We start from the raw sequence: 24684 nt of genomic DNA, 5'->3' as shown, positions 1-24684 counted from the left end.
CCTGGGGCATTAAGATGAAAAAGTATCAGTATATGAATTACAATATATTCCCTCCATGAAATACAATGAGTTAGCTGAGGCAGCTCTGTATGTACTATGTGAAAAGCAAGAAAAAATATTTAATTAAAAAACATGTTCTAGGGACTTCCCTGGTGGTCCAATGGTTAAGAATCCGCATGTCAATGCAGGGGACACAGGTTTGAGCCCTGGTCTGGGAAGATACCACATGCTGCAGAGCAACTAAGCCCATGTGCCACAACTACTGAGCGTGCACTCTAGAGCCTGCAAGCCACAACTACTGAGCCTGCACGCCACAACTACTGAAGGCTGCGTGCCTAGAGCCCGTGCTCCACAACAAGAGAAGCCACTGCAATGAGAAGCCCGTGCACCGCAACAAAGAGTAGTCCCGGCTTGCTGCAACTAGAGAAAGCCAGCACGCAGCAACGAAGACCCAACGCAGCCAAAAATAAATAAATAAATAATAAATTAATTATTTAAAAAAAACCACGTTCTAGAAAAACACACATAGTGTGATTTCATTTATCTGAATATATAAAAAATAAATCCTACATCTATATATGTACATGCATTGATATATATATAAATGAAAATGTAAAGTTCTGAAATACACACTAAGCTGTGAAACAGTAGTCACTTCTGGGAACAGAATGGTCTAGGGCAGAATTATTTGTCTATACAGTTGAAAATCTTAAGCATTTGTTTTGATGTTTCTCAGTGTAATTAAAAATTAATTAGTTAATTAATTAAAATACTGAGGAGAAAGGAAATAAATTTATGAACCTCACAGTCCAGAGGGGTAACAGTATACCACAATGTGACAAGTATTATAAATATATAAAACAGTAATATATGAATATAAAGTATAATTAATTCAACCTAGGGAAAGTTAAAAAAGAAGGTAACTAACATTTGTGTTAGGCTTTGAAGGAAAGCAGGTTGGGGAGCAGGTGTGAAAGAAAGGTCCATGCAGGACTTAAAAGAAAAAAATAACTTTGTATCATTATGCAGCAAATTTTTGTCTTTGCAGAATCATTTTCAAATACTCAGCATTTCGTAACATACTTACAATAGACCAAAAGACTCAAAACAATACTTATACATGACACCAAAATATCGATAATATTTACAATCCAATCACCAAATCATTACTACAGTATAACATCTTCATGTCTATAAAATTATCCATGATTATTATACAGTTGGAGCACTGTGTAACCATTTGATTACAATTATTTACTGACCAAATGAAGCTCATATACTTGTGTGTCAAATCTCCCACACAGTCCATTAAATGTGATTTCTTTTTGGTCCTATTTTGCCAGTATACTATGCTCTCATGTACACTGTAGTACATAATCCACCACAGTGCTTGAAAACTACATAAATAGGCATACTCAGTTTTATCAGAAATGGATTTTATTCATTGATTAAACTCGGTGGCACAGGTGTTGTAGGTTAAGGTTTACCAGTGTGCAGCAGAACCTCTACCAAGAGCCACTGATTTAAGAACTAAAATCTTAATCTTTGTTAATTTTGGTACCTAATTCCTGAATAATTAAAAATATCATTAAGTAATCATACATAAGATTTTAAAACTTATTTACTATTTCTAGAAACATAAAACTTTTTTCAATCACTCAAATACTACCTTCTCAGCTTTTGCTATATCCATATACGACCGATGCAATTATTTAGCTAATATTTTTCTTTAAAATGTCTTTAAATTACCTTATCTCTTTAAATCTAGTATTTTCTTAGATGATACCATCTGTGAAGTCACAGGTTTTGTATGCTATTTTTAATAAACATTATAATACATAATTATTAAAATAAAAAAAGTTGCCACATACCACCCCAAATCATCTCAATACTTCACTCTGGGAAACAGTCATTTGTCATCCTTTGTATAAAACATTCATCCTATTGATAAAGACTAGGAAACAGAGGCCTAGAGATGTAATGTGATTTGCTCAAAATATCGAGTGGCAGGATGTAGACTGGAATTTAGTTCTCCTAAGTCCTAAACTAGTTGCTTTTTACTCTATCACACCTTGTATCCCAGATTACAGATTATATTAGGAAAAGTCAGTCTTCTCTAAATGTTCCCATCCCATAGGTACCACTATAACAACATAAGGACTAACACAAATTTGGAAATTTATGAGAATAAATCCCTCCTGGTAATCCTAGACTTCTGAGTTCCTAAGTTCCTGTTTAAGGGGGGGGAAAAAAAAAAAGATTTTAAACAGCTCAGACTGGAGTACTATTCAAGAAGAATATGAAGGTCTTAGTTCTAGTAATGGCTTGAAAGGGAATGCAAAATTTCTAAGTTTCAAATTTCTGATGATGGATAAATGGGCACCTAAAATGTTGTGAGTAAAATAAAATACTGTACTTTTAAAAATAAACAAAGGTTGACAAAAAAATTAAATTTGTTTCAATGAGAAACACCCAAGTCACAATATTTCTTAAACTTCACTGCACAGAATGCTGGACATTTAATCTATCACTAGGTTACATCTTTTTTGTAGTAACTTGGAAACACTGACCAGTTGTTATTACACTGTTTTGCAAGAAGCACACCCACCAAAGAGAAATGAGATGTCAATAAGGAAGGTGAAGGAAAAGGAACAGGTGCTAGCTTCTAATGAGGGATGTTAGGAGATTCAGGGATTTCGAGGCATAGTCTGGTCTTGTTTTCACAGGTGAGTTTCCAATACCTAGCACAGTATTCAGTATATAGTAACTACTAAATAAGTATGCTGAGTGAAAAAATGAATGTAGAACAAATATTCAGTTAGGATTCAAAGTATATTCTTTAGATAATATCTAATAAATAATCTTACTCTACTATATGAGAATATATTCATGTTTTAAGAAGATATCTCTTTTTTAAGTAATTACACTGTCAATAAATGATATCCAATTATCTTAGTTTAGATTTAAATCAAGAGAAAATTACTATAAAAAATATATCATACCAAAGAAAGAGCTGCTTGAGTCTGATGTAGAAGTGGTTCCGGAAGGGAAGAGAGGTGAATACATTCAGGAATTTTAATAGTGCCTCCATCCAAATCGGCTATGATTACATCTAACTGAAGAAGACAAAAAAAAATTAATCTGTAATTAATAAAATGTATTTCTAGATTGGCTTCCCAGCTACTGTATATTTCCCAGCTTCCTCTGAAATTAGGTATGGTGTGTGACTAAGTTTCTGCCAATGGAACATGAAAAGTGATGTGCACACTCCCAGGCACTCAAAACAGAGGGGATGTAAGGCCCTCCTATGGTCTCTTTCCCCTTCCCATAGCTGAAACTATGGACTGGCAGTAACCCAACCCTGAACATTCAGAGGATGACAATGCCTGAGTGGATTCTAGTGGAGGAACAGGAAGCAAAGAAGTTTGGATCTTGAATGAGTTCATGGAGCAAACTGGTCTGACATAATGGAACATTTCTATCTACAAACTGCTGCATGAGCGCTAAATAAAATTCCATTTTGTTTTAGCCATTGTATTTTGCATGCTTTATTACAGTAGTTAAGCCATATCCTAAATAACACAGTAATCATTATAAGAGTTAACAAGCAAAGCAATTAGTATACATCAAAATGGTACTATTTAGGTAGTTAAGAAAGAAGCTGATTTTTAGCATTTTACAAAGTCTGTTTTAAAATAACAGGTAGGGGGCGCAGGGGGCCTGGGAGCTGCGGGGCGGGGTGGGGGGCTGGGTGCGCGAGGGCGCGCGGGTGGCGGCGCTCGGCCTGCTGCGTTACGCGCGCGGGCGGCAGTGTGGTCAACAAGGTGACCCAGACTGCCTTCCCATTCCCCGTAACCCTGTCGCTGTGCCACATCCTGGCGCTGTGCCAGGTCTCCCGCCTCTGCTCCGTGCCTGGTGCGTGCCCCTGGCGCCGCTTTTCTTGTGCTCTGGGCCCCGTCCGCATCAGCAGCCCAGCCGGCTGTGGCCGCCGCGCTTCTAACCGCGTTATGTGCTGCTGCTTGCCTTCGGCAAGTACTTCGTGTCAGTGTCTGCGCACGTCAGCGTCTGGAAGGTGCCCGTGTCCTACGTGCACACCGTCAAGGCCACCATGCCCATCTGGGTGGTCCTCCTGTCCTGGATCATCATGGAGAAACAGAGCACCAACGTGTACCTGTCACTCATCCCCATCATCAGTGGCGTCCTGCTGGCCACCGTCACCAAGTTGTCCTTCGACATGTGGGGGCTTGTCAGTGCCCTTTCTGCCACACTGTGCTTCTCGCTTCAGAATATTTTCTCCAGAAAGGTATTACGAGAGTCAAGGATCCACCATCTCCAGCTGCTGAACATCTTGAGCTGTCATGCTGTCTTTTATATGATCCCCATGTGGGTCCTGGTGGACCTCTGAGCTTTCCTGGTCAGCAGCGACCTGACCTATGTGTCCCAGTGGCCTTGGATGCTTCTGCTCCTGGCTGTCAGCAACTTCTGTAACTTTGCCCAGAACGTCATTGCCTTCAGCATCCTCAACTTCATCAGCCCTCTGAGCTACTCGGTTGCCAATGCCACCAAGAGAATCATAGTCATCACGGTGCCCCTGATCATGCTGCGAAACCCGGTCACCAGCACCAACGTCCTGGGCACGATGACGGCCATCCTGGGGGTCTTTCTGTGCAATAAGACCAAGTAAGATACGAATCAGCAAGCCCGGAAGCCCTCCCTGTCACGACGGGGGACCTGAGCAGTAAGGAGCATCATCAGAGCCCCCTGGAGAAGCCCCACAACAGCATCCTCTTCCCCCAGCACGGGGACTATCAGTACGGCCGCAACAACATCTTGACAGATCACTTCCAGTACAGCCGGCAGAGCTACCCTAACTCATACACGTTGTACCATTATGACATGCAGAGTCTAGCGAGCAGGGCAGGATGTTCTGCCAGTCCTCCTCTCCACCCCCCAGCAGTACCAGAAACTTCTGACAACCAGTGAAGTATAACCCAGCTGAGGGGGGGATTGGTTCCACTGCTTTAATTCCACTGCTCAGGTAGGCACAGGACTGGTGCAGGAGCAGAGCAGAGGAGTGCGAGGGTTATTGAAAACATCTCCAGCCACAAAGATGGACTCAGCTTTCTGGTCAGCCCCATGGCTGTGTGCAATTCTGGCAAACGTTCCCCAGTGCAAAACTACTGCAATTAGCATTGAATTCTTAGAACCTAATTCTCTGACCCGTAAGTCAGAGTTGGCATGTGCCCGGATCCAGAGGGAAGGATGGCCACTGTCTCCTGGGCTCCTTCTTCCCTTGCCGGAGTGGGGCATCCCTCCTTTTGGAGCAGCAAGGAGGAGAGGACGCAGGGCTGCGAGAAGGATCATGAGGAAATCATGTTCAGTGTTTCAAGCTCTATTTCTCTAATACTCATTTTGTGTTTTCTGATGAGCCTTCACCGCTTCTGTGCTGACTTAGTAGGATGTTTGGTGGGGAGATGTTGATTTTATGAGGATCTTGCATTTTTCTAGGGCATATTTTGTAGTTGTCTGTGTTATGCCTCAGTCCCCCTTAGGGGATGCAGGATGCATGAGGACTGGCTTATGGTTGGAAAACCCTTTTGTTTTTAAGCGTTTAAAAACAAGAAAAGTTGCTGGTGATGCCTATCTCAGCACATTTCTGCATTTAGTAGGAAGGAATGAAGTGTTCTGAAGCGCTTTTTTAGTGACCACAATCTCTGAACGTGAGATGAATCAAGAATGTCATCTCAATAGTTTGTGTCATAAATGAGAGCTCAGCGCTCTGATTCCATTAGCTGTTCTTGTGGTGTTTACATGAGAATCTGAATCATGTCCCTGTGAAGGGGCAAGCACCAAGCTAGGATTTAGTTTGCCAGATCAGAGTCTTTGGTCAAGAAAAAAATGTGGGTTTTGGCAGAATCACATCATTAGGAAGATTATGTGACCCCAGTGGGTAACCCATGTGCTGAGGTCCAGGTTGGGACACCTGGCATCATGAGAGACTGTGCCCTCGTAGGGGACCACTTGCCTGGCTGGTGGCGTCTTCGCTGATGGCTGCCTTCTTCCTTCAGCCCTGTCCCCAGCCTCTTGAACAGGCACTTGGCTTGACCAGCAGATGGGATTTTGGGTCACCCTTTACCTTCTGGTGCATGAGACAGTTCTCTGTTCCAAGAGGAAGTATCTACTGTAGCTAAAGCTTGACTCCTATTTGTTTTTGATAATTGGAATTTTGTATTTAGAGGTTACATCTTCCAGCTTATGAATGGGCAGCTCCTGGAGAGGTCACAGGGTCCCCCCTTCTGGCCTGTGAGTTTAGCACCACTGGCCTCAGGAGTCCCTGTTTGTCACTGGCTTGCTTTTTAATTACTTTGGCCCCAAGTTCTAAGACAATTCTGTGTAAAACAGGAAGGGGCCGTCCTGAAAGGTGTTATTTATGAAAAGAACTTGCTGCGTGCCTTCACCAGAGGCAGCAGAGTCTGCAGTTGAACCACAATAAATGGGGATACTTTTGCAAGGCAAAAAAATAAATAAAATAAAATAACATGTAAAAATGTAATAGAGAAACTAGCCAAAATTGCTGAAGTTATTATGTTGATAATAGGATTAAAATTAATTCTAATTTATTCAATAAAAAATTAAGAAATTTACTTTTGTCAGCACTTGGTTTGTCTAACTTCCAGAGACAGTTTATATTCAGTGGGAAAAAATTACCTACAAACCAGATGAGTGTGTTTCTAATTAGTACTAATGAGGTTTTACTTAACGATTACTGATTTACACAGATTTTTATATGGTGATATCAAAGTTAAATAGGAACTAGATATCAATATATAAGGTTAGAAAGAATGATTAATATATGAATAAGGGTCCTGTTTATAACTGCAATGTAGAATGGTGTTTTGTCAGTTTACATAACACCTATGATTTGATTACAATTGTAATTATGTAAAAGCACCTACAGAGCTTACCTCTTTGCTGGCATTTAAAACTAAAACAAAATTAGAATTACAACTTTTCAGGATTTGTGGATCACAGATGTCATATAGCCCAACCTTTCAGTGAAGCATTTTTCTTAAACTCCCTGAAAAGTGTCATGCAACCTGTTCCTTGCACTCTACTTACACTACCTGAGAGTACGCGCCTCACATAAGGAAACCCGTTCTCATCACTGGGCAGCTCTATTTAGCTGAAAACTCTTACACTGAGGAGAAATTTGTTTCCATATGCACTATACCCACTGATTCTATTTCAGCCTCTAACCCTTTTTTCTATGACAGCTACTTAAATATTTATCTTTAGCTATCAAATAACATTAGGTTATTACCTGAGAAAATTTCCTTAGGGCCTCACAGAATAGTTTCCAAACTCTTGACATCCTAGATGTCCTTCTCTGAAGCCCATTATTTTGTTACAGTCCCTCTTAAAGTGCAGTACAGAGAAATAAACCTGTTATTTCAGAACTGGCTGAATACAGAGCATTACTTTCTCTCTCTGATATTTTATTCATATGGCATTGAGAACAGAATAATATGGTGGAGCTCATACTGAACTTGTATTCCACGAAAACCCTTCACTCTTTTGCAAATGCTTTTTGTATTTTAGTTATCAGCCAATCAGCATTAACACAGGCCTCATTTTGAAATATGAATAAATTAAAGCACTCATAACAAAAGTATAAATTAATGGATAATTTTATCTTCCTTTCTCATATATAGGATGAAGATTACAGAAAGATAAACTTAACATGCCAAAAGAGGGGAATTTTAAAACATTAATGAATTCATTTTATAAGTCTCCTGTACTTGCTATAAGGAAAAATTAATGTATTTAGATTTTTGAATGATGCTTTTCTTCCAGCAAATCTTTTCTATTGGTAATGCAACAGATCAGAAAATAGTAATTAGTTGAAATGTTACAGGACTCAAAAAAATATGATAAACCTCTGACCTCAATAACCGGCAATTTAAAGATGAATACTGGAGACCTTCCAGATGGCGGAGGAGAAAGATGTGGAGATCACGTTCCTCCCCACAACTCCTATAGAACAAATACTAAACGCTGGCAGAAGACCTCCGACTTCCCAAAAGTTATATATATTTTTTTCTTTTTTCTCTTTTTGTGAGTGTGTATGTGTATAAGTCTTTGTGAGATGTTGTCTGTAGAGCTTTGCTTTTACCATTTGGCCTAGGGTTCTGTCTCTCCGTTTTTTCTTTTTTCATTTTGCACAGTTTTTAGCGCTTGCTATCATTGGTGGATTTGTTTTTTGGTTTGGTTGATCTCTTCTTTCTTTCGTTCTTTTTTTTTTCTTCTTTTTATTACTTTTTAATTTTTTAATACTTTTTAATTTTTTATTTTAGGAACTATTTTATTTTATTTCATTTTATTATTTTTCTTTCTTTCTTTCTTTTTTTCTCCCTTTCCTTCTGAGCCGTGTGGCTGACGGGGTCTTGGTGCTCTGGCTGGGTGTCAGGCCAGTGCCCCTGAGGAGGGAGAGCCGAGTTCAGGACACTGGTCCACCAGAGACCTCCCGGCTCCACGTAATATAAACGGTGAAAGCTCTCCCAGAGATCTCCATCTCAATGCTAAGACCCAGCTCCACTCAACAACCAGTAAGCTACAGTGCTGGACCCCCTATGCCAAACAACTAGCAAGACAGGAACACAACCCCACCCATTAGCAGAGAGGCTGCCTAAAATCATAATAAGGTCACAGACACCCCAAAACACACCAGCGGACGTGGTCCTGCCCACCAGAAAGACAAGATCCAGCCTCATCCACCAGAACACAGGCACCAGTCCCCTCCACCAGGAAGCCTACACAACCCACTGAATGAACCTTAGCCACTGGGGGCAGACACCAAAAACAACGGAACTACGAACATGCAGCCTGTGAAAAGGAGACCCCAAACACAGTAAGTTAAGCAAAGTGAGAAGACAGAGAAACACACAGCAGATGAAGGAGCAAGGTAAAAACCCACCAGACCAAACAAATGAAGAGGAAATAGGCAGTCTACCTGAAAAAGAATTCAGAGTAATGATAGTAAAGATAATCCAAAATCTTGGAAATAGAATGGAGAAAATACAAGAAGCGTTTAACAAGGACCTAGAGGAACTAAAGAGCAAACAATGATGAACAACACAATAAATTAAATCAAAAATTCTCTAGAAGGAATCAATAGCAGAATAACTGAGGCAGAAGAATGGATAAGTGACCTGGAAGATAAAATAGTGGAAATGACTACCACAGAGCAGAATAAAGAAAAAAGAATGAAAAGAATTGAGAACAGCCTCAGAGACCTCTGGGACAACATTAAACACACCAACGTTCGAATTACAGGGGTCCCAAAAGAATCAAGTGCAGGAAGCATAGAGAGTCCCATACAGGATAAATCCAAGGAGAAACACGCCAAAAAACATATTAATCAAACCATCAAAAGTTAAATACAAAGAAAAAATATTAAAAGCAGCAAGGGAAAAACAACAAATAATATACAAGGGAATCCCCATAAGGTTAACAGCTGATCTTTCAGGAGAAACTCTGCAGGCCACAAGGAGTGGCAGGACATATTAAAAGTGATGAAAGGGAAAAAAATACAACCAAGATTATTCTACCCAGCAAGGATCTCATTCAGATTCGACAAAGAAATTCAAACCTTTACAGACAAGCAAAAGCTAAGAGAATTCAGCACCACCAAACCAGCTTTGCAGCAAATGCTAAAGGAACTTCTCTAGGCAGGACACACAAGAGAAGGAAAAGACCTACAATAACAAACCCAAAACAATTAAGAAAATGGTCATAGGAACATACATATCGATAATTACCTTAAATGTAAATGGATTAAATGCTCCAACCAAAAGACACAGACTGGCTGAATGGATACAAAAACAAGACCCATATATATGCTGTCTACAAGAGACCCATTTCAGACCTAGGGACACATACAGACTGAAAGTGAGGGGATGGAAAACGATATTCCATGCAAATGGAAATCAAAAGAAAGCTGGACTAGCAATTCTCATATCAGACAAAAGAGACTTTAAAATAAAGACTATTACAAGAGGCAGAGAAGGACACTACATAATGATCAAGGGATCAATCCAAGAAGAAGATATTACAACTGTAAATATTTATGCACCCAACATAGGAGCACCTCAATACATAAGGCAAATGTTAACAGCTATAAAAGGGGAAATTGACAGTAACACAATCATAGTAGGGGACTTTAACACCCCACTTTCACCAGTGGACAGATCACCCAAAATGAAAATAAATAAGGAAACACAAGCTTTAAATGATACATTAAACAAGATGGACATAACTGATATTTATAGGACATTCCATCCAAAAACAACAGAATACACTTCCTTCTCAAGTGCTCATGGAACATTCTCCAGGATAGATCATATCTTGGGTCACAAATCAAGCCTTGGTAAATTTAAGAAAACTGAAATCGTATCAAGTATCATTTCTGACAACAACGCTATGAGACTAGATATCAATTACAGGAAAAAAACTGTAAAAAATACAAACACATGGAGGCTAAACAATACACTGCTAAATAACCAAGAGATCACTGAAGAAATCAAAGAGGAAATCAAAAAATATCTAGAAACAAATGACAATGAAAACACGACGACCCAAAACCTATGAGATGAAGCAAAAGCAGTTCTAAGAGGGGAGTTTATAGCAATACAATCCTACCTCAAGAAACAAGAAAAATTTCAAATAAACAACCTAACCTTAAAGAAAAAACAACCTAACCTAAAGCAATTAGAGAAAGAAGAACAAACAAAACCCAAAGTTAGCAGAAGGAAAGAAATCATACAGATCAGATCAGATATAAATGAAAAAGAAACGAAGAAAACAAGAGCAAAGATCAATAAAACTAAAAGCTGGTTCTTTGAGAAGATAAACAAAATTGATAAACCACTAGACAGACTCATCAAGAAAAAAAGAAGACTCAAATCAACAGAACTAGAAATGAAAAAGGAGAAGTAACACCTGACACTGAAGAAATACAGAGGATCATGAGAGATTACTATAAGCAATTATATGCTAATACAATGGACAACCTGGAAGAAATGGACAAATTCTTAGAAATGCACAACCTTCCGAGGCTCAACCAGGAAGAAATAGAAAATATAAACAGACCAATCACAAGCACTGAAATTGAGACTGTGATTAAAAATTTTCCAACAAACAAAAGCCCAGGACCACATGGCTTCACAGGCGAATTCTATCAAACATTTAGAGAATAGCTAACACCTATCCTTCTCAAACTCTTCCACAATATAGCAGAGGGAGGAACACTCCCAAACTCATTCTATACGGCCACCGTCACCCTGATACCACAACCAGACAAAGATGTCACAAAGAAAGAAAACTACAGGCCAATATCACTGATGAACATAGATGCAAAAATCCTCAACAAGATACTAGCAAACAGAATCCAACAACACATTAAAAGGATCATACACCATGATCAAGTGGGGTTTATCGCAGGCATGCAAGGATTCTTCAATATATGCAAATCAATCAATGTGATAAACCAAATTAACAAATTGAAGGAGAAAAACCATATGATCATCTCAATAGATGCAGAAAAGGCTTTTGACAAAATTCAACACCCATTTATGATAAAAACCCACCAGAAAGTAGGCACAGAGGGAACTTACCTCAACATAATAAAGGCCATATATGACAAACCCACACCCAACATCGTTCTCAATGGTGAAAAACTGAAACCATTTCCTCTAAGATCAGGAACAACACAAGGTTGTCCACTCTCACCACTAGTATTCAACACAGTTTTGGAAGTTTTACCCACAGCAATCAGAGAAGAAAAAGAAAAAAAAGGAATCCGAATCGGAAAAGAAAAAGTAAAGCTCTCACTGTTTGCAGATGACATGATACTATACATAGAGAGTCCTAAAGATGCCACCTGAAAACTACTAGAGCTAATCAATGAATTTGGTAAAGTAGCAGGATACAAAATTAATGCACAGAAATCTCTTGCATTCCTATACACTAGTGATGAAAAATCTGAAAGAGAAATTAAGGAAACACTCCCATTTACCATTGCAACAAAAAGAATAAAATACCTAGGAATAAACCTACCTAAGGAGACAAAAGACCTGTATGCAGAAAATTATAAGACACTGATGAAAGAAATTAAAGATGATACCAACCGATGGAGAGATATACCATGTTCTTGGATTGGAAGAATCAACATTGTGAAAAGGACTATACTACCCAAAGCAATCTACAGATTCAATGCAATCCTATTCTAACGACCAATGGCATTTTTCACAGAACTAGAACAAAAAGTTTCACAATTTGTATACAAACGCAAAAGACCCCAAAGAGCCAAAGCAATCTTGAGAAAGAAAAACGGAGCTGGAGGAATCAGACTCCCTGACTTCAGACTACACTACAAAGCTACAGTAATCAAGATAGTATGGTGCTGGCACAAAACCAGAAATATAGATCAATGGAACAGGATATAAAGCCCAGAGATAAACCCACACACATATGGTCACCTTATCTTTGATAAAGGAGGCAAGATATACAATGCAGAAAAGACAGCCTCTTCAATAAGTGGTGCTGGGAAAACTGGACAGCTACTGTAAAAGGATGAAATTAGAACACTCCCTAACACCATAAACAAAAATAAACTCAAAATGGATTAAAGACCTAAATGTAAGGCCAGACACTATCAAACTCTTAGAGGAAACTATAGGCAGAACACTCTATGACATAAATCACAGCAAGATTCTTTTTGACCCAGCTCCTAGAGAAATGGAAATAAAAACAAAAATAAACAAATGGAACCTAATGAAACTTAAAAGCTTTTGCCCAGCAAAGGAAACCATAAACAAGACGAAAAGACAACCCTCAGAATGGGAGAAAATATTTGCAAATGAAGCAACTGACAAAGGATTAATCTCCAAGATTTACAAGCAGCTCATGCAGCTCAATAACAAAAAAACAAACAACCCAATCCAAAAATGGGCAGAAGACCTAAATAGACACGTCTCCAAAGAAGATATACAGATTGCCAACAAACACATGAAAGAATGCTCAACATCATTAATCACTAGAGAAATGCATATCAAAACTACAATGAGACATCATCTCATACTGGTCAGAATGGCCATCATCAAAAAATCTACAAACAATAAATGCTGGAGAGGGTGTGGAGAAAAGAGAAACCTCATACACTGTTGGTGGGAATGTAAATTGATACAGCCACTATGGAGAACAGTATGGAAGGTCCTTAAAAAACTAAAAATAGAACTACCATACGACCCAGCAATGCCACTACTGGGCATATACCCTGAGAAAACCATAATTCAAAAAGAGTCATGTACCACAATGTTCACTGCAGCTCTATTTACAATAGCCAGGACATGGAAGCAACCTAAGTGTCCATCGACAGATGAATGGATAAAGAAGATGTGGCACATATATACAACGCAATATTACTCAGCCATAAAAAGAAACAAAATTGAGTTATTTGTAGTGAGGTGGATGGACCTAGAGTCTGTCATACAGAGTGAAGTAAGTTAGAAAGAGAAAAACAAATACCGTATGCTAACACATATATATGGAATCAAAAAAAAAAAAAAAAAGGTCATGAAGAACCTAGGGGCAAGATGGGAATAAAGATCCAGACCTATTAGAGAATGGACTTGAGGACACGGGGAGGGGGAAGGGTAAGCTGGGACAAAGTGAGAGAGTGGTAGTGTTTATATGGACATATATACACTACCAAATGTAAAATAGATAGCTAGTGGGAAGCAGTCGCATAGCACAGGGAGATCAGCTCGGTGCTTTGGGACCAGCTAGAAGGGTGGGATAGGGAGGGTGGGAGGGAGGGAGACCCAAGAGGGAAGCAATATGGGGATATATGTATATGTATAACTGATTCACTTTGTTAGAAAGCAGAAACGAACACACCATTGTAAAGCAATTATACTCCAATAAAAATGTTAAAAAAAAAAAAAAGATAGTATGGTACTGGCACAAAACCAGAAATATAGATCAATGGAACAGGATAGAAAGCCTAGAGTTGAACCCACCCACCTATCGTCATCTTATTTTTTATAAAGGAGGCAAGAATATACAATGGAGAAAAGACGGCCTCTTAAATAAGTGGTACTGGGAAAACTGGACAGCTACATGTAAAAGAATGAAATTAGAACACTCCCTAACACCATACACAAAAATAAACTCAAAATGGATTAAAGACCTAAATGTTAGGCCAGACGCTATAAAACTCTTAGAGGAAAACATAGGCAGAACACTCTATGACATAAATCACAGCAAGATCCTTTTTGACCCACCTCCTAGAGAAATGGAAATAAAAACAAAAATAAACAAATGGGACCTAATGAAATTTAAAAGCTTTTGCCCAGCAAAGGAAACCATAAACAAGACGAAAAGACAACCCTCAGAGCGGGAGAAAATATTTGCAAATGAAGCAACTGACAAAGGATTAATCTCCAAAATTTACAAGCAGCTCAATTTCAAAAAAACAAGCAACCCAATCCAAAACTGGGCAGAAGACCTAAATAGACATTTCTCCAAAGAAAATATACAGATTGGCAACAAACACATGAAAGAATGCTCAACGTCACTAATCATTAGAGAAATGCAAATCAAAACTACAATGAGGTATGACCTCACACCAGTCAGAATGGGCATGGTCCAAAAATCTACAAACAGTATACTGTGGAGAGGGTGTGGAGAAAAGGGAACCCTCTTGCACTGTTGGTGGGAATGTAAATTGATACAGCCACTATGGAGAACAGTATAGAGGTTCCTTACAAAACTAAAAACAGAACTACCATATGACCCAGCAATCCCACTCCTGGGCATATACCCTGAGAAAACCATAATTCAAGAAGAGTCATGTACCACAGTGTTCATTGCAGCTCTATTTACAATAGCCAGGACATGGAAGCAACCTAAGTGTCCATCGACAGATGAATGGATAAAGAAGATGTGGCACATATATACAATGGAATATTACTCAGCCATAAAAAGAAACGAAATTGAGTTATTGGTAGTGAGGTGGATGGATCTAGAGTCTGTCATACAGAGTGAAGTAAGTCAGAAAGAGAAAAACAAATGCTGTATGCTAACACATATATATGGAATCTAAAAAATAAATAAATAAATAATGGTTCTGAAGAACCTAGGGCCAGGACAGAAATAAAGATGCAGACATAGAGAATGGACTTGAGGACGTGGGGAGGGGGAAGGGTAAGATGGGACAAAGTGAGAGAATGGCATGGGCATATATACACTACCAAATGTAAAACAGACAGCTAATTGGAAGCAGCCGCATAGCACAGGGAGATCAGCTTGGTGCTTTTTGACCACCTAGAGTGGTGGGATAGGGAGGGTGGGAGGGAGACGCAAGAGGGAGGAGATATGGGGATATATGTATATGTATAGCTGATTCACTTTGCTATAAAGCAGAAACTAACACACCATTGTAATGCAATTATACTCCAATAAAGATGTTAAAAAATAAAATAAAATAAAAATAAAGATGAATACTTACAAGCTCATGAACATCAGTTTTAAAGACAGAATGTACTCCAATAATGAAAGGCGTTGGGGAACTCAGAACTTCCAGTAGCTGAGCCGGGAGAATAGGAATATAAGGATAACTGGAAATAATAAAAATATACATGAGATATATTTGTTCTTCGGTAATATAACATACCTTTCTTTCATTTTTATGCTGTGTGAAAGATTACCTCTGTTTAGAAATTATCAATAATATTCTCAGGGTTGTTAATATTAAATTCTTGGGGAAAAAAGATTAAAAAAAATCTTCATGTGAAAGATATGATCCAATACAACAAGATGTAAAGTAAACAAGGGCAGCTTCCTTATCCCTTACCCTTAGGCAAGCAGTCTCTTTAGGTGGTTCAAACTTGCTTGAAATAATTTTTCCTTGCATAGCAATCTGACATCAGGTGGTAATACTGACTCCCTGATCGGTCTGCTCCCTCAATATTGGTGATGGTTTATTTGTCTATATAAAACAATCATTCAAATTCCATTTTCTATACTTGATTTTTGTATTCAATAAGAATGGCAAGGGGCTTCCCTGGTGGCGCAGTGGTTGAGAGTCTGCCTGCCAGTGCAGGGGACGCGGGTTCAAGCCCTGGTCTGGGAAGATCCCACATTCTGCGGAGCAACTAGGCCCGTGAGCCACAACTACTGAGCCTGCGTGTCTGGAGCCTGTGCTCCGCAACAAGAGAGGCCGCGATAGTGAGAGGCCCGCGCACCGCAATGAAGAGTGGCTCCCACTTGCCGCAACTAGAGAAAGCCCTCGCACAGAAACAAAGACCCCACACAGCCAGAAATAAATATATAAATAAATAAATTAAAAAAAAAAAAAGAATGGCAAGGTACAAAAACAAAGGTTTAGAATGCTCTCTTATCCAGGAGTTAAGAAAAGCACATAGGTTAAAAAACATTTTTCATAAAATCTGTAGACTATCTAAATTTTTCTAGTTTGTATAAATTTAAGTTTCCTATTGTGATTATCAAATTGATAAAAAAGAGTATTAGAATAAAATATTCTACTTACAGCACTCTCAGTCATCACTTGTTTAGATTGTTTTATTTTTTACTTTTTATTATGAAAGATTAACTTCCCTCTCACCCCCAAAATAGAGAGAAAAAGGAAAATAAAGCCCCATGTATCTAATTCAGTTTTGACAATCACCAATGCATGGCCACATACATATTTCTACCCATTTTTGTTCTCTTCCCTACCATATTATTTGAAGCAAATCTCAGACATATCATTTATACAAACTTCAGTATATATCTAAAAAAGATAAGGGCTCTTTAAAAAATAAAACCATAATACACTATAACCCCTCAAATTAATAATAATTCCTTAATAGTGAATAATCAGACAGTACTATCTTAAGACTTTTATCTCCTACTATATTCAAAGGGAATTAAATGTTGCTGACAATACTATTCAAATTAATTATTTTTTCATGAAATAAATCACCACTCAATAATAGACAACTTGGAAAAGTTCCGAATTCCAGGCTAATTCCTATCAGAATCATGACTCCTACAACAATGTAACTTTGTAACATATGCCCTTGTTGTTCAAAACTGTCGTGCTGTGATGTTTTGACTGATCATCGATAAGTAATGCATGATTTGGGAATAAGTAAAGATACCAAATAAAAACTCTCACCTATATTTAAGAGGAAACATTAATGATTCCAGGGCTCTACAAGCATCACTAAGTCTCTGGAAACTTGCAGAATGGAAGAGAACCTTATTTTCTGTGAGGACTGCACAGAAGAGGCTGAGGACATTCTGAATTCCTGAAAACACACAGAACAAATGCTTACCAAATGCATTTAATTTTACATGTGCTGCCAACCAAGACTTAGAATGACATGGAATGAAAAAGCCAATATTTTAAAAATCTCTGAAGAAAAATATTTGGTTAAACTATAAATTCCATAGAGCCTAAGGGTATTTCTTTCCCAAACTTTCAGTTTTGTTTGTCTAATCAGTGTAACACTCATTGAATATATTAGTTGTTTGGAAATACACTATTACCTTCTTTTCAACTTAATCTCCAAGGTCTGTACTTAAATTTCTGTTTTAGATGCTTGGCATTGTTCTAATAACATTTTTCCCTTTTAAAGTCCATTTGTCTGATGTTAACATAACCATACCAGTTTTGTTATTGAAATTTTCCTGGTATATCTTTTTTCCACCTTTTTACATCAACCTTTCTCTACTTCTTGGAAATAGCAAATTGTTCACAACTTAAAAAATTCCCACTAAAATCAACAAGAAAAAAGCAACGTAAGAGAATAATATGAATTTACAATTTACAAAAGAGGAAATCAAAATGATAAACATGAAAAGAAGCTCCAAAACTTCTAATAATCAGAAAAATTCAACCTAATAAATTCATGAGGTATGATATTAAACCTACTACAATAGGTTTAACAGGCCAAAATCAAAGCCTGACAATTCTAAGTTTTTATGAGGATGGCAGGGAAAGGAACTATCATACATACTGCTGTGAGGAATATAAAGAAACTTAAGATGCATATACCCTACCATCTAGTTATTACAGTAATTTTAGTAATTCCATTATTAGTTATTTATCCAGAAACTCTCTCACATGTACCCAAGAAGATAAGGTACAAAAAGGTACGCTGAAGAAGTATTTAACAATGAAAAAAGTGGGCACATCCTAAATGTAAGAATGAAGAATAAATTATAGTAAAATCATACTATAAATTAAACTTCCTCTGATTGAAGATGGCAAATGTTGACTGAAACAAAACACTGAAGTTTTATTATTCAAAATTTATAAAATGAAAAGCAATTATACTCCAATAAAGATGTTAAAAAAACACAAAATTTATAAAATGAAATAATTATTAAAGAAATTTAAATACAATTTTCAAGTGATATGGCTTTTGGGGGTAGGTCTGTAACATTTATACTTGTGAATTTAAGATAGATTAAAACATCACTAAGACTTCTGGGATACCTTTACAGCAGTGAAAATAAGAGAGCTAGTGCTACATATATCAACATGAATAACTCTCCCAAATATAATATCGAGTGAGGAAAGTAAGGTATAAAGTGATGCTATAGAATGACAGCATTTATATATTGTTTAAAACCATACAAAATGCTACTATATATTGTTCAGCTATATACAAACATACAGTCAAAATATAAAGATATATCTGGGACTAAAAAATACCAAATTCAGGATAGTATATATCTCTGGGATGAGAAGGCATACGCAGGAAGTTTCAACTATATCTACGATGCTACATTTGTTAAACTGGATCATAGATACGTTAAACAGTTTTTTTTGGGGGGGGGGGAATAATTTAAAGCTTACAGAAAAGTTGCAAGAATAGTGCACAGAGCACCCATCTACCCTTCACAATGATTCACTTAATGTTAAAATTTTGCTCCATTTGCTTTAACATTTGTACTTATGTGCTAGCATGCCCTGACTTTTTCTACAAACACACACACATTTTTCTGAGCCATGTGAATGTACACATCACGACATTTACCCCTAAATACTTGTGTGCTTTTTGTAAGAATAAAGATAATGTCTTCCTTAACCACAGTATGGTTATCATCCTCAGTAAATTAAACATGTTGCAATACTTGAAGTCTAATCTTACATTTGTATTCCAATTTTGTCCACTGACTCAATGTTATTCTTTGGAGCTTTTCCCCTACCATCAGGATTCATTCTAAGCTCAATATTCCATTTAGCTGTCATGTTTCTTTATTCTCATTCAATATGGAGCATTTCCACAACCTTAAATTTTTCTTTTACTGAGATAAAATTCATATAACATAAAATTAACCATTTCAAAGAGAACAATTTATTCATTTGCTTACTAAACTATCTTGCATCCCAGGAGTAAATCCTACTCAATCATGGTCTATGATCCTTTATCATGTTGTTGAATTTGGTTTGCCAAAATTTTGTTGAGGATTTTTTCATCTAAGTTCATCAGGGATGTTGGCTTCTAGTTTCCTTTTCTTGTAGTGTCCAAGTCTGGCTTTGGTATCAGGGTAATAATGCTGGCCCTTTAAAATGAGTTTGGAAGTGTTTCCACTTCCATTTTTTGGAAGAGTTTGTAATGGACAGGTATTAATTCTTCTTTAAATTTTTGGTTGGATTCACCAGTGAAGCCATGTGGTCCTGGACTTTTGGGAATGTTTTTGATTACTGATTCAACCTCCTTAGTAATTGCTCTGTTCAGATTTTCTATTTATTATTTCGTTTTGGTAGGCTGTATGTTTCTAGGAATCTATTCATTCTTCTAGGTTACCTAACTGTTGGTATTTTCACAGTACTCACTTATGATCCCTAGTGTTTCTGTGGTATCAGTTGTAATGTCCCCTCTTTCATACCTGATTTTACTTATTTGAGTATTTTCTCTTTTTTTCCTAAGTCTAGCTAAAGGTCTGTCAACTCTACTTATCTTTCTTAAGAAACAGCTGTTAGTTTCATTGATCTTTTCTACTGTCTTTTTATTCTCTATTTCATTTATTTTTTGCTCTGATCTTTGTTATTTCCTTCCTTCTACTAACGTCAGGCTTCATTTGTTCTTTTTCTAATTCCTCGGAATGTAAGGTTAGGTTATTTGAGATCTTTCTTTTTTCTTAATGTAGATATTTATCACCGTAAACTTCCCTCTTAGATCTGCATTTGCTGCATCCCATAAGTCTTGGTGTTTGCTTTTCCATTTTCGTTTGTCTCATGATATTTTTGACTTTTTCACTGACCCACTGGTTGTTCAGGAGCTTGTTGTTTCACCTCTATACATTTCTGAATTTACAAGTTTTCTTCTTGATACTGATTTCTAGTTTCACACCATCCTGTTTGAAAAACACACTTGATACGATTTTAATCTTCATAAATTTATTAAGACTTGTTTTGTAGCCTAATATACAATTCATCCTGGAGAATGTTCAACGTGTGCTTGAGAAGAATGTGTATATTTTGTTGCTGTTGGATGGAAGGTTTTGCATATGTCTGTTAGGTCCATCTGCTATAACATGTTGTTTAATCCTTACTATTTGCCTTATTGATTTTCTGTTTGGATGATTTATCCATTGTTGAATGTGGGGTACTGAAGTCTTCTACTATTATTGTATTGCTGTCAACTTTTCCCTTCAGATCTGTTAATATTTGCTTTATATATTTAAGTACTCTGATGTTGGGTGCATAAATATTTACAGTTGTTATAACCTCTTGATGAACTGACTATTTTATCATTATATAATGACTTTGTCTCATTATAGTTTTTGGCTTAAAGTCTATTCTGTCTGACATCAATGTAGCTACCTGTGCTTTCCTTTGGCTTTTATTTGCATGAGATATATTTTTATATAGCTTCACCTTCAGTGTATATGTATCATGAAAGCTGAAGTGAGTCTTTTTTCTTTTAGGCTCTGGTGAGTACAGCAGTCAGCACCTAGCTCTGTGTTAATTAGAAGCTGCACCCTGTAAAGTATGCAGTCAAACACCTTTTAGGGAAACACTGGGAGAAGGGTGTTTTTGCCTGCTCCCTCTGCACTGAGCCTGGAGGGATAACCACAGTAAGTGCTCACACACCCATTAAGAACTGCTTCTTTCTGTTCTATAGTCCTATGGGACTTGTGAACACAAACTCTGTTGGCTTTCAGAGCTAGGAGTTTGAGGGAACCATTCCTCAGGTAGGAGCCTTAAAAGTTGATGTTCAAGATGTGTGGCCCCAACCCTTTGCTCTTCAGGGAGAAGCTGGGCGTTGGGGGTTCCCTCGCCAATATTTGGTGCTGTGCAAGGAGTGGGGTTTATGGCAGGATTGTATCTCCATCATTCCTACCCATTTCAATGTGGGTATTTTCTTAGGAGCCCAAGGTACAGGAGTAACTTAACTAGTTTCTGGATTTCTCTCACAGGGAATTGCTCCATGTGTCACTCTCTGCGAAAGAGTGAAATTCAGGAGCCTCCTATGTTGCCATCTTGGTCCTGAGTCTCATCTAGCCCTCCTATGACTCTCTCATTACCAGGATTTTCCTGTTAAATTTCTAGCAGGTCTGCCACTAGCCCCAAATAGGATTATAACTTAGACAAGCGGAGTTAGAGTTTCTTCCCTTTCATTTCCTTCTGGATTCAATATTATTTTTCCTGACAATGATGTTGTGGGCTTAAGCTTTCCCCGCTTTTGGCAGCAAAGTTGCTGGTTTTATGGCCAGCCCTGCCCTGGCTAAACTATCATTTTCACTGATAGTACTGACATGTGGGAAAGATGGGAGCCACCCCAGGTAAGAATGCTGCAGGTTCCTACTATTCTCATCCAAAGGTCTAGCATGAATAAATGCTTCTGAGTTTGTTGTTTGCTTCTGGTCAACTTCCAGAGCACTGAAATAGTTGTACAATAACTGTACAACAATTTCTGTCTAGTTTCACACTGATTCTTTAGGGAGAGGATTAACTCTTCATACTGCCATAACCAGAATCATTATCCTTGGTGATGTCAATTTTGTTCACCTAAACTTTTGTTTATTGCTATCTAACTCCTCTAATGTATACTTCGTATTTTTCCTTGTTACTAATAAGCAATCTGTGTTCAGACACTTTAGACCATGCAAATATCTTGTTCCTCACCAAAATTTCTGCCTACATTTAGCATCTATTGATAATTACTATCTGAATCAGTCTTTACTATGATGATCATAAAATGCTTTTCCAAATCCAGCACTTCCTCCACCTTCACCAGTCAGCACTCAACATTCTGCAATTAGCAGAACCCTCGTTTATTCCTCCACTAACCTGCTTATTTATATATCCATTATCAGTATGGACTCATGGATTTCTATTTTTTTTTTTGGATTTCTATTTTTTTATTCCAACATTCTATAAGTCATTACTGCCCTTAATTATTTTTGTGCCAATTAAGTCCTAGATTTAGACACTGGGCACCCTTTTAAACCTAGTTCCTGTGTCCCTGTGACATGAACTCATTTTTTTTTTTTTCTTACTTTCTGGCTTGACAAAATAATCCAGGCTCATATTTTACCTACCCTGTCCCTGCTCTGAAGTCAGCCACTTCTCCAAGGAGGCTGGTTCCTTTTTGTGAGGAATGGCATTAAAGATCAAGGATTCTGGGGTTTAGGGTAAATGTTAGATCATTTCTACTAGGGTGTCTTTGTTTCTGGGCTACTTCTGCAGATACAGCAGATATATGCACATACATGAACACATATACATGCATAAAGACAGACACACACGCATACACACATATACATATATTAGAGAAATCCTGAGTCCACATCATTACTTTCAATTCCAATCTATTCTCATAGGGTCTCCCCACTGACTCCAATACATATTTGTATGTCCCTTCTTCCAGTGAGAACCCTGGATTCTAACAACATAAACACATTTATTCATTTGCTAAATCTTATATTATATATAAACTGCATGATTTTTTCAGCCATTCTAACTCAAAAAAATCACACCAACTAAAAAGGAGTTAACAATTTATTTGCAATTCTCTCCAAAACTGAGGTTATATAGTCAAATACTGTGTTTATAAGTTACTTTGATTAGTTTTTCCTCTTCAGTATGGTTATGTTATTCATTTGAAAGAGAGTGGAGTTTGTTTCTGTATGCTTTCAGTTTTAATTTTTTTTAATTTCTTCCCATCATGATTGATCTAATATTATTTTCTGAAGACGTGAAACCTAAATAAGTTTTGAGAAGTCAAAACTACATAAGAAGATCTACTCAGAGAAGTGTCACTCCTTCCCTGAATTAATAGTATTGTGCCAATATCAATTCCCTGGTTGTTATAATGTACTATGACTATGATTACATAAGACATTATTGTTGGGGGAAGGTAGGTGATGTATTCTTGAGAATTCTCTGTACCATTTTAGCAACTTCTCGTGAGTCAAAGTATTTAAAAATAAAAATTTATATTAAAAAAGTCTGCAGTTGTATTAATTTCCAATGGCTTTATAATAAATTACCACAAACCTAATGGCTTAAAACAACATGAATATATTATCTTAAAGTTCAGGAGGTCAGAAGCCCTACTCTTGGCTTTTCCAGCTTCCAGCACCTGCCCACATTCCTGAGCTCATGGCTCCCTTCTATCGTCAAAGCTGGTAAGGCCGGTTGAGTCTTTGTCCCTTGTGTGATGTCAGAGTACACCACTCCGACACTGACTCTTTTGCTTCCCTCTTCCATCTTTTAAGGACCTTTATGATCACACTGGGCCCACCTAAAGGAGCTGACACTCGAGTTGTATTTTGAAGGATAAGCAGAAGTAAGAGTTAGGGAGACAAGAGCAGTAAGGCTTTCAAAGTTGACAGAAGACCATGTGCAAAGAAACAGAGGACTGAGGAAGGAAAAGGCACTCAGAGAGACCTACAAGTAGTTTTGCCAAGGGCAGGTTCATGAAGAATTTGTATACCATAGTAAGGAGTCCAAGCTTTTTTCCTGAAGACTCTAGGGAAGAACTTTTCCCTTTCCACTCCCATGTGAACCCTCTGTAATCCCTCACAAAAAAGATAATCCATCAGAAAATAAAAGTCATAGCTGGCATCATGTAGTAGTAGATAAATTGTGAAGAAGGAAGGCATGCACTTTTAAGGGACTCTAACCTACTTATATCAGTAAAAACAATCAATTTGTGATATCAAGGGGTGAAATATTAGACTATATTTACTAATAGAGGATTTATGTCTCATGTATTAGAAATGAGTTGGGATAATATTCTAGTGCTTAAAGGGTAAGTTTCTCATTATCCAGAAAATTATGTAATGTAATATAGAATAAAATTTACCTGTGACTAACTGAAGGATTGCTTAAACTTTGTATTTTTAAATATAACATGCTTTCTTCAGCTTTAGATAATTAACAATCTCAAATATTTTAAGAAATTACATTAATGTTTTTATTCCTAACTAGCAACACTTGTTGCTGTGTTCACAGAGTTATTTAGAAATTCATTTTCTTTGAACTACTAGTCATAATCAGCTTTCTAAATAACCTTGAATTGTTTCCTAGTCTTTGGTAGCCGATGTCTGTCCAAAGCTACACAATAACAGTGGAGAAAACAATATGAAAAACAAACA

General features: G+C 37.4%; 1 protein-coding gene and 1 pseudogene across 1 annotated transcript in view; one reads left to right on the top strand and one right to left on the bottom strand.

Annotated features, from left to right (window-relative positions):
• Positions 1-24684, bottom strand: part of SBF2 (SET binding factor 2) — a 481484-nt gene that overhangs the window by 211839 nt on the left and 244961 nt on the right. Inside the window, exons 7-9 of the mRNA XM_057553258.1 lie at positions 17240-17372; positions 15569-15677; positions 3003-3116 (exon numbers count right to left, since the gene is read on the bottom strand). Of these exons, the coding sequence (XP_057409241.1) occupies positions 3003-3116; positions 15569-15677; positions 17240-17372 (356 nt within the window). The remainder of the gene's footprint in view (positions 1-3002; positions 3117-15568; positions 15678-17239; positions 17373-24684) is intronic.
• LOC103004765 (solute carrier family 35 member E1-like) lies at positions 3259-4983 on the top strand (annotated as a pseudogene).

This window comes from Balaenoptera acutorostrata, chromosome 9 (genome assembly GCF_949987535.1).
Source record: "Balaenoptera acutorostrata chromosome 9, mBalAcu1.1, whole genome shotgun sequence".
Classification (NCBI taxonomy): Eukaryota; Metazoa; Chordata; class Mammalia; order Artiodactyla; family Balaenopteridae; genus Balaenoptera; species Balaenoptera acutorostrata.
The sequence above is the reverse complement of the archived record's forward strand: the minus strand, read 5'-3'. Positions and strand labels throughout refer to the sequence as shown.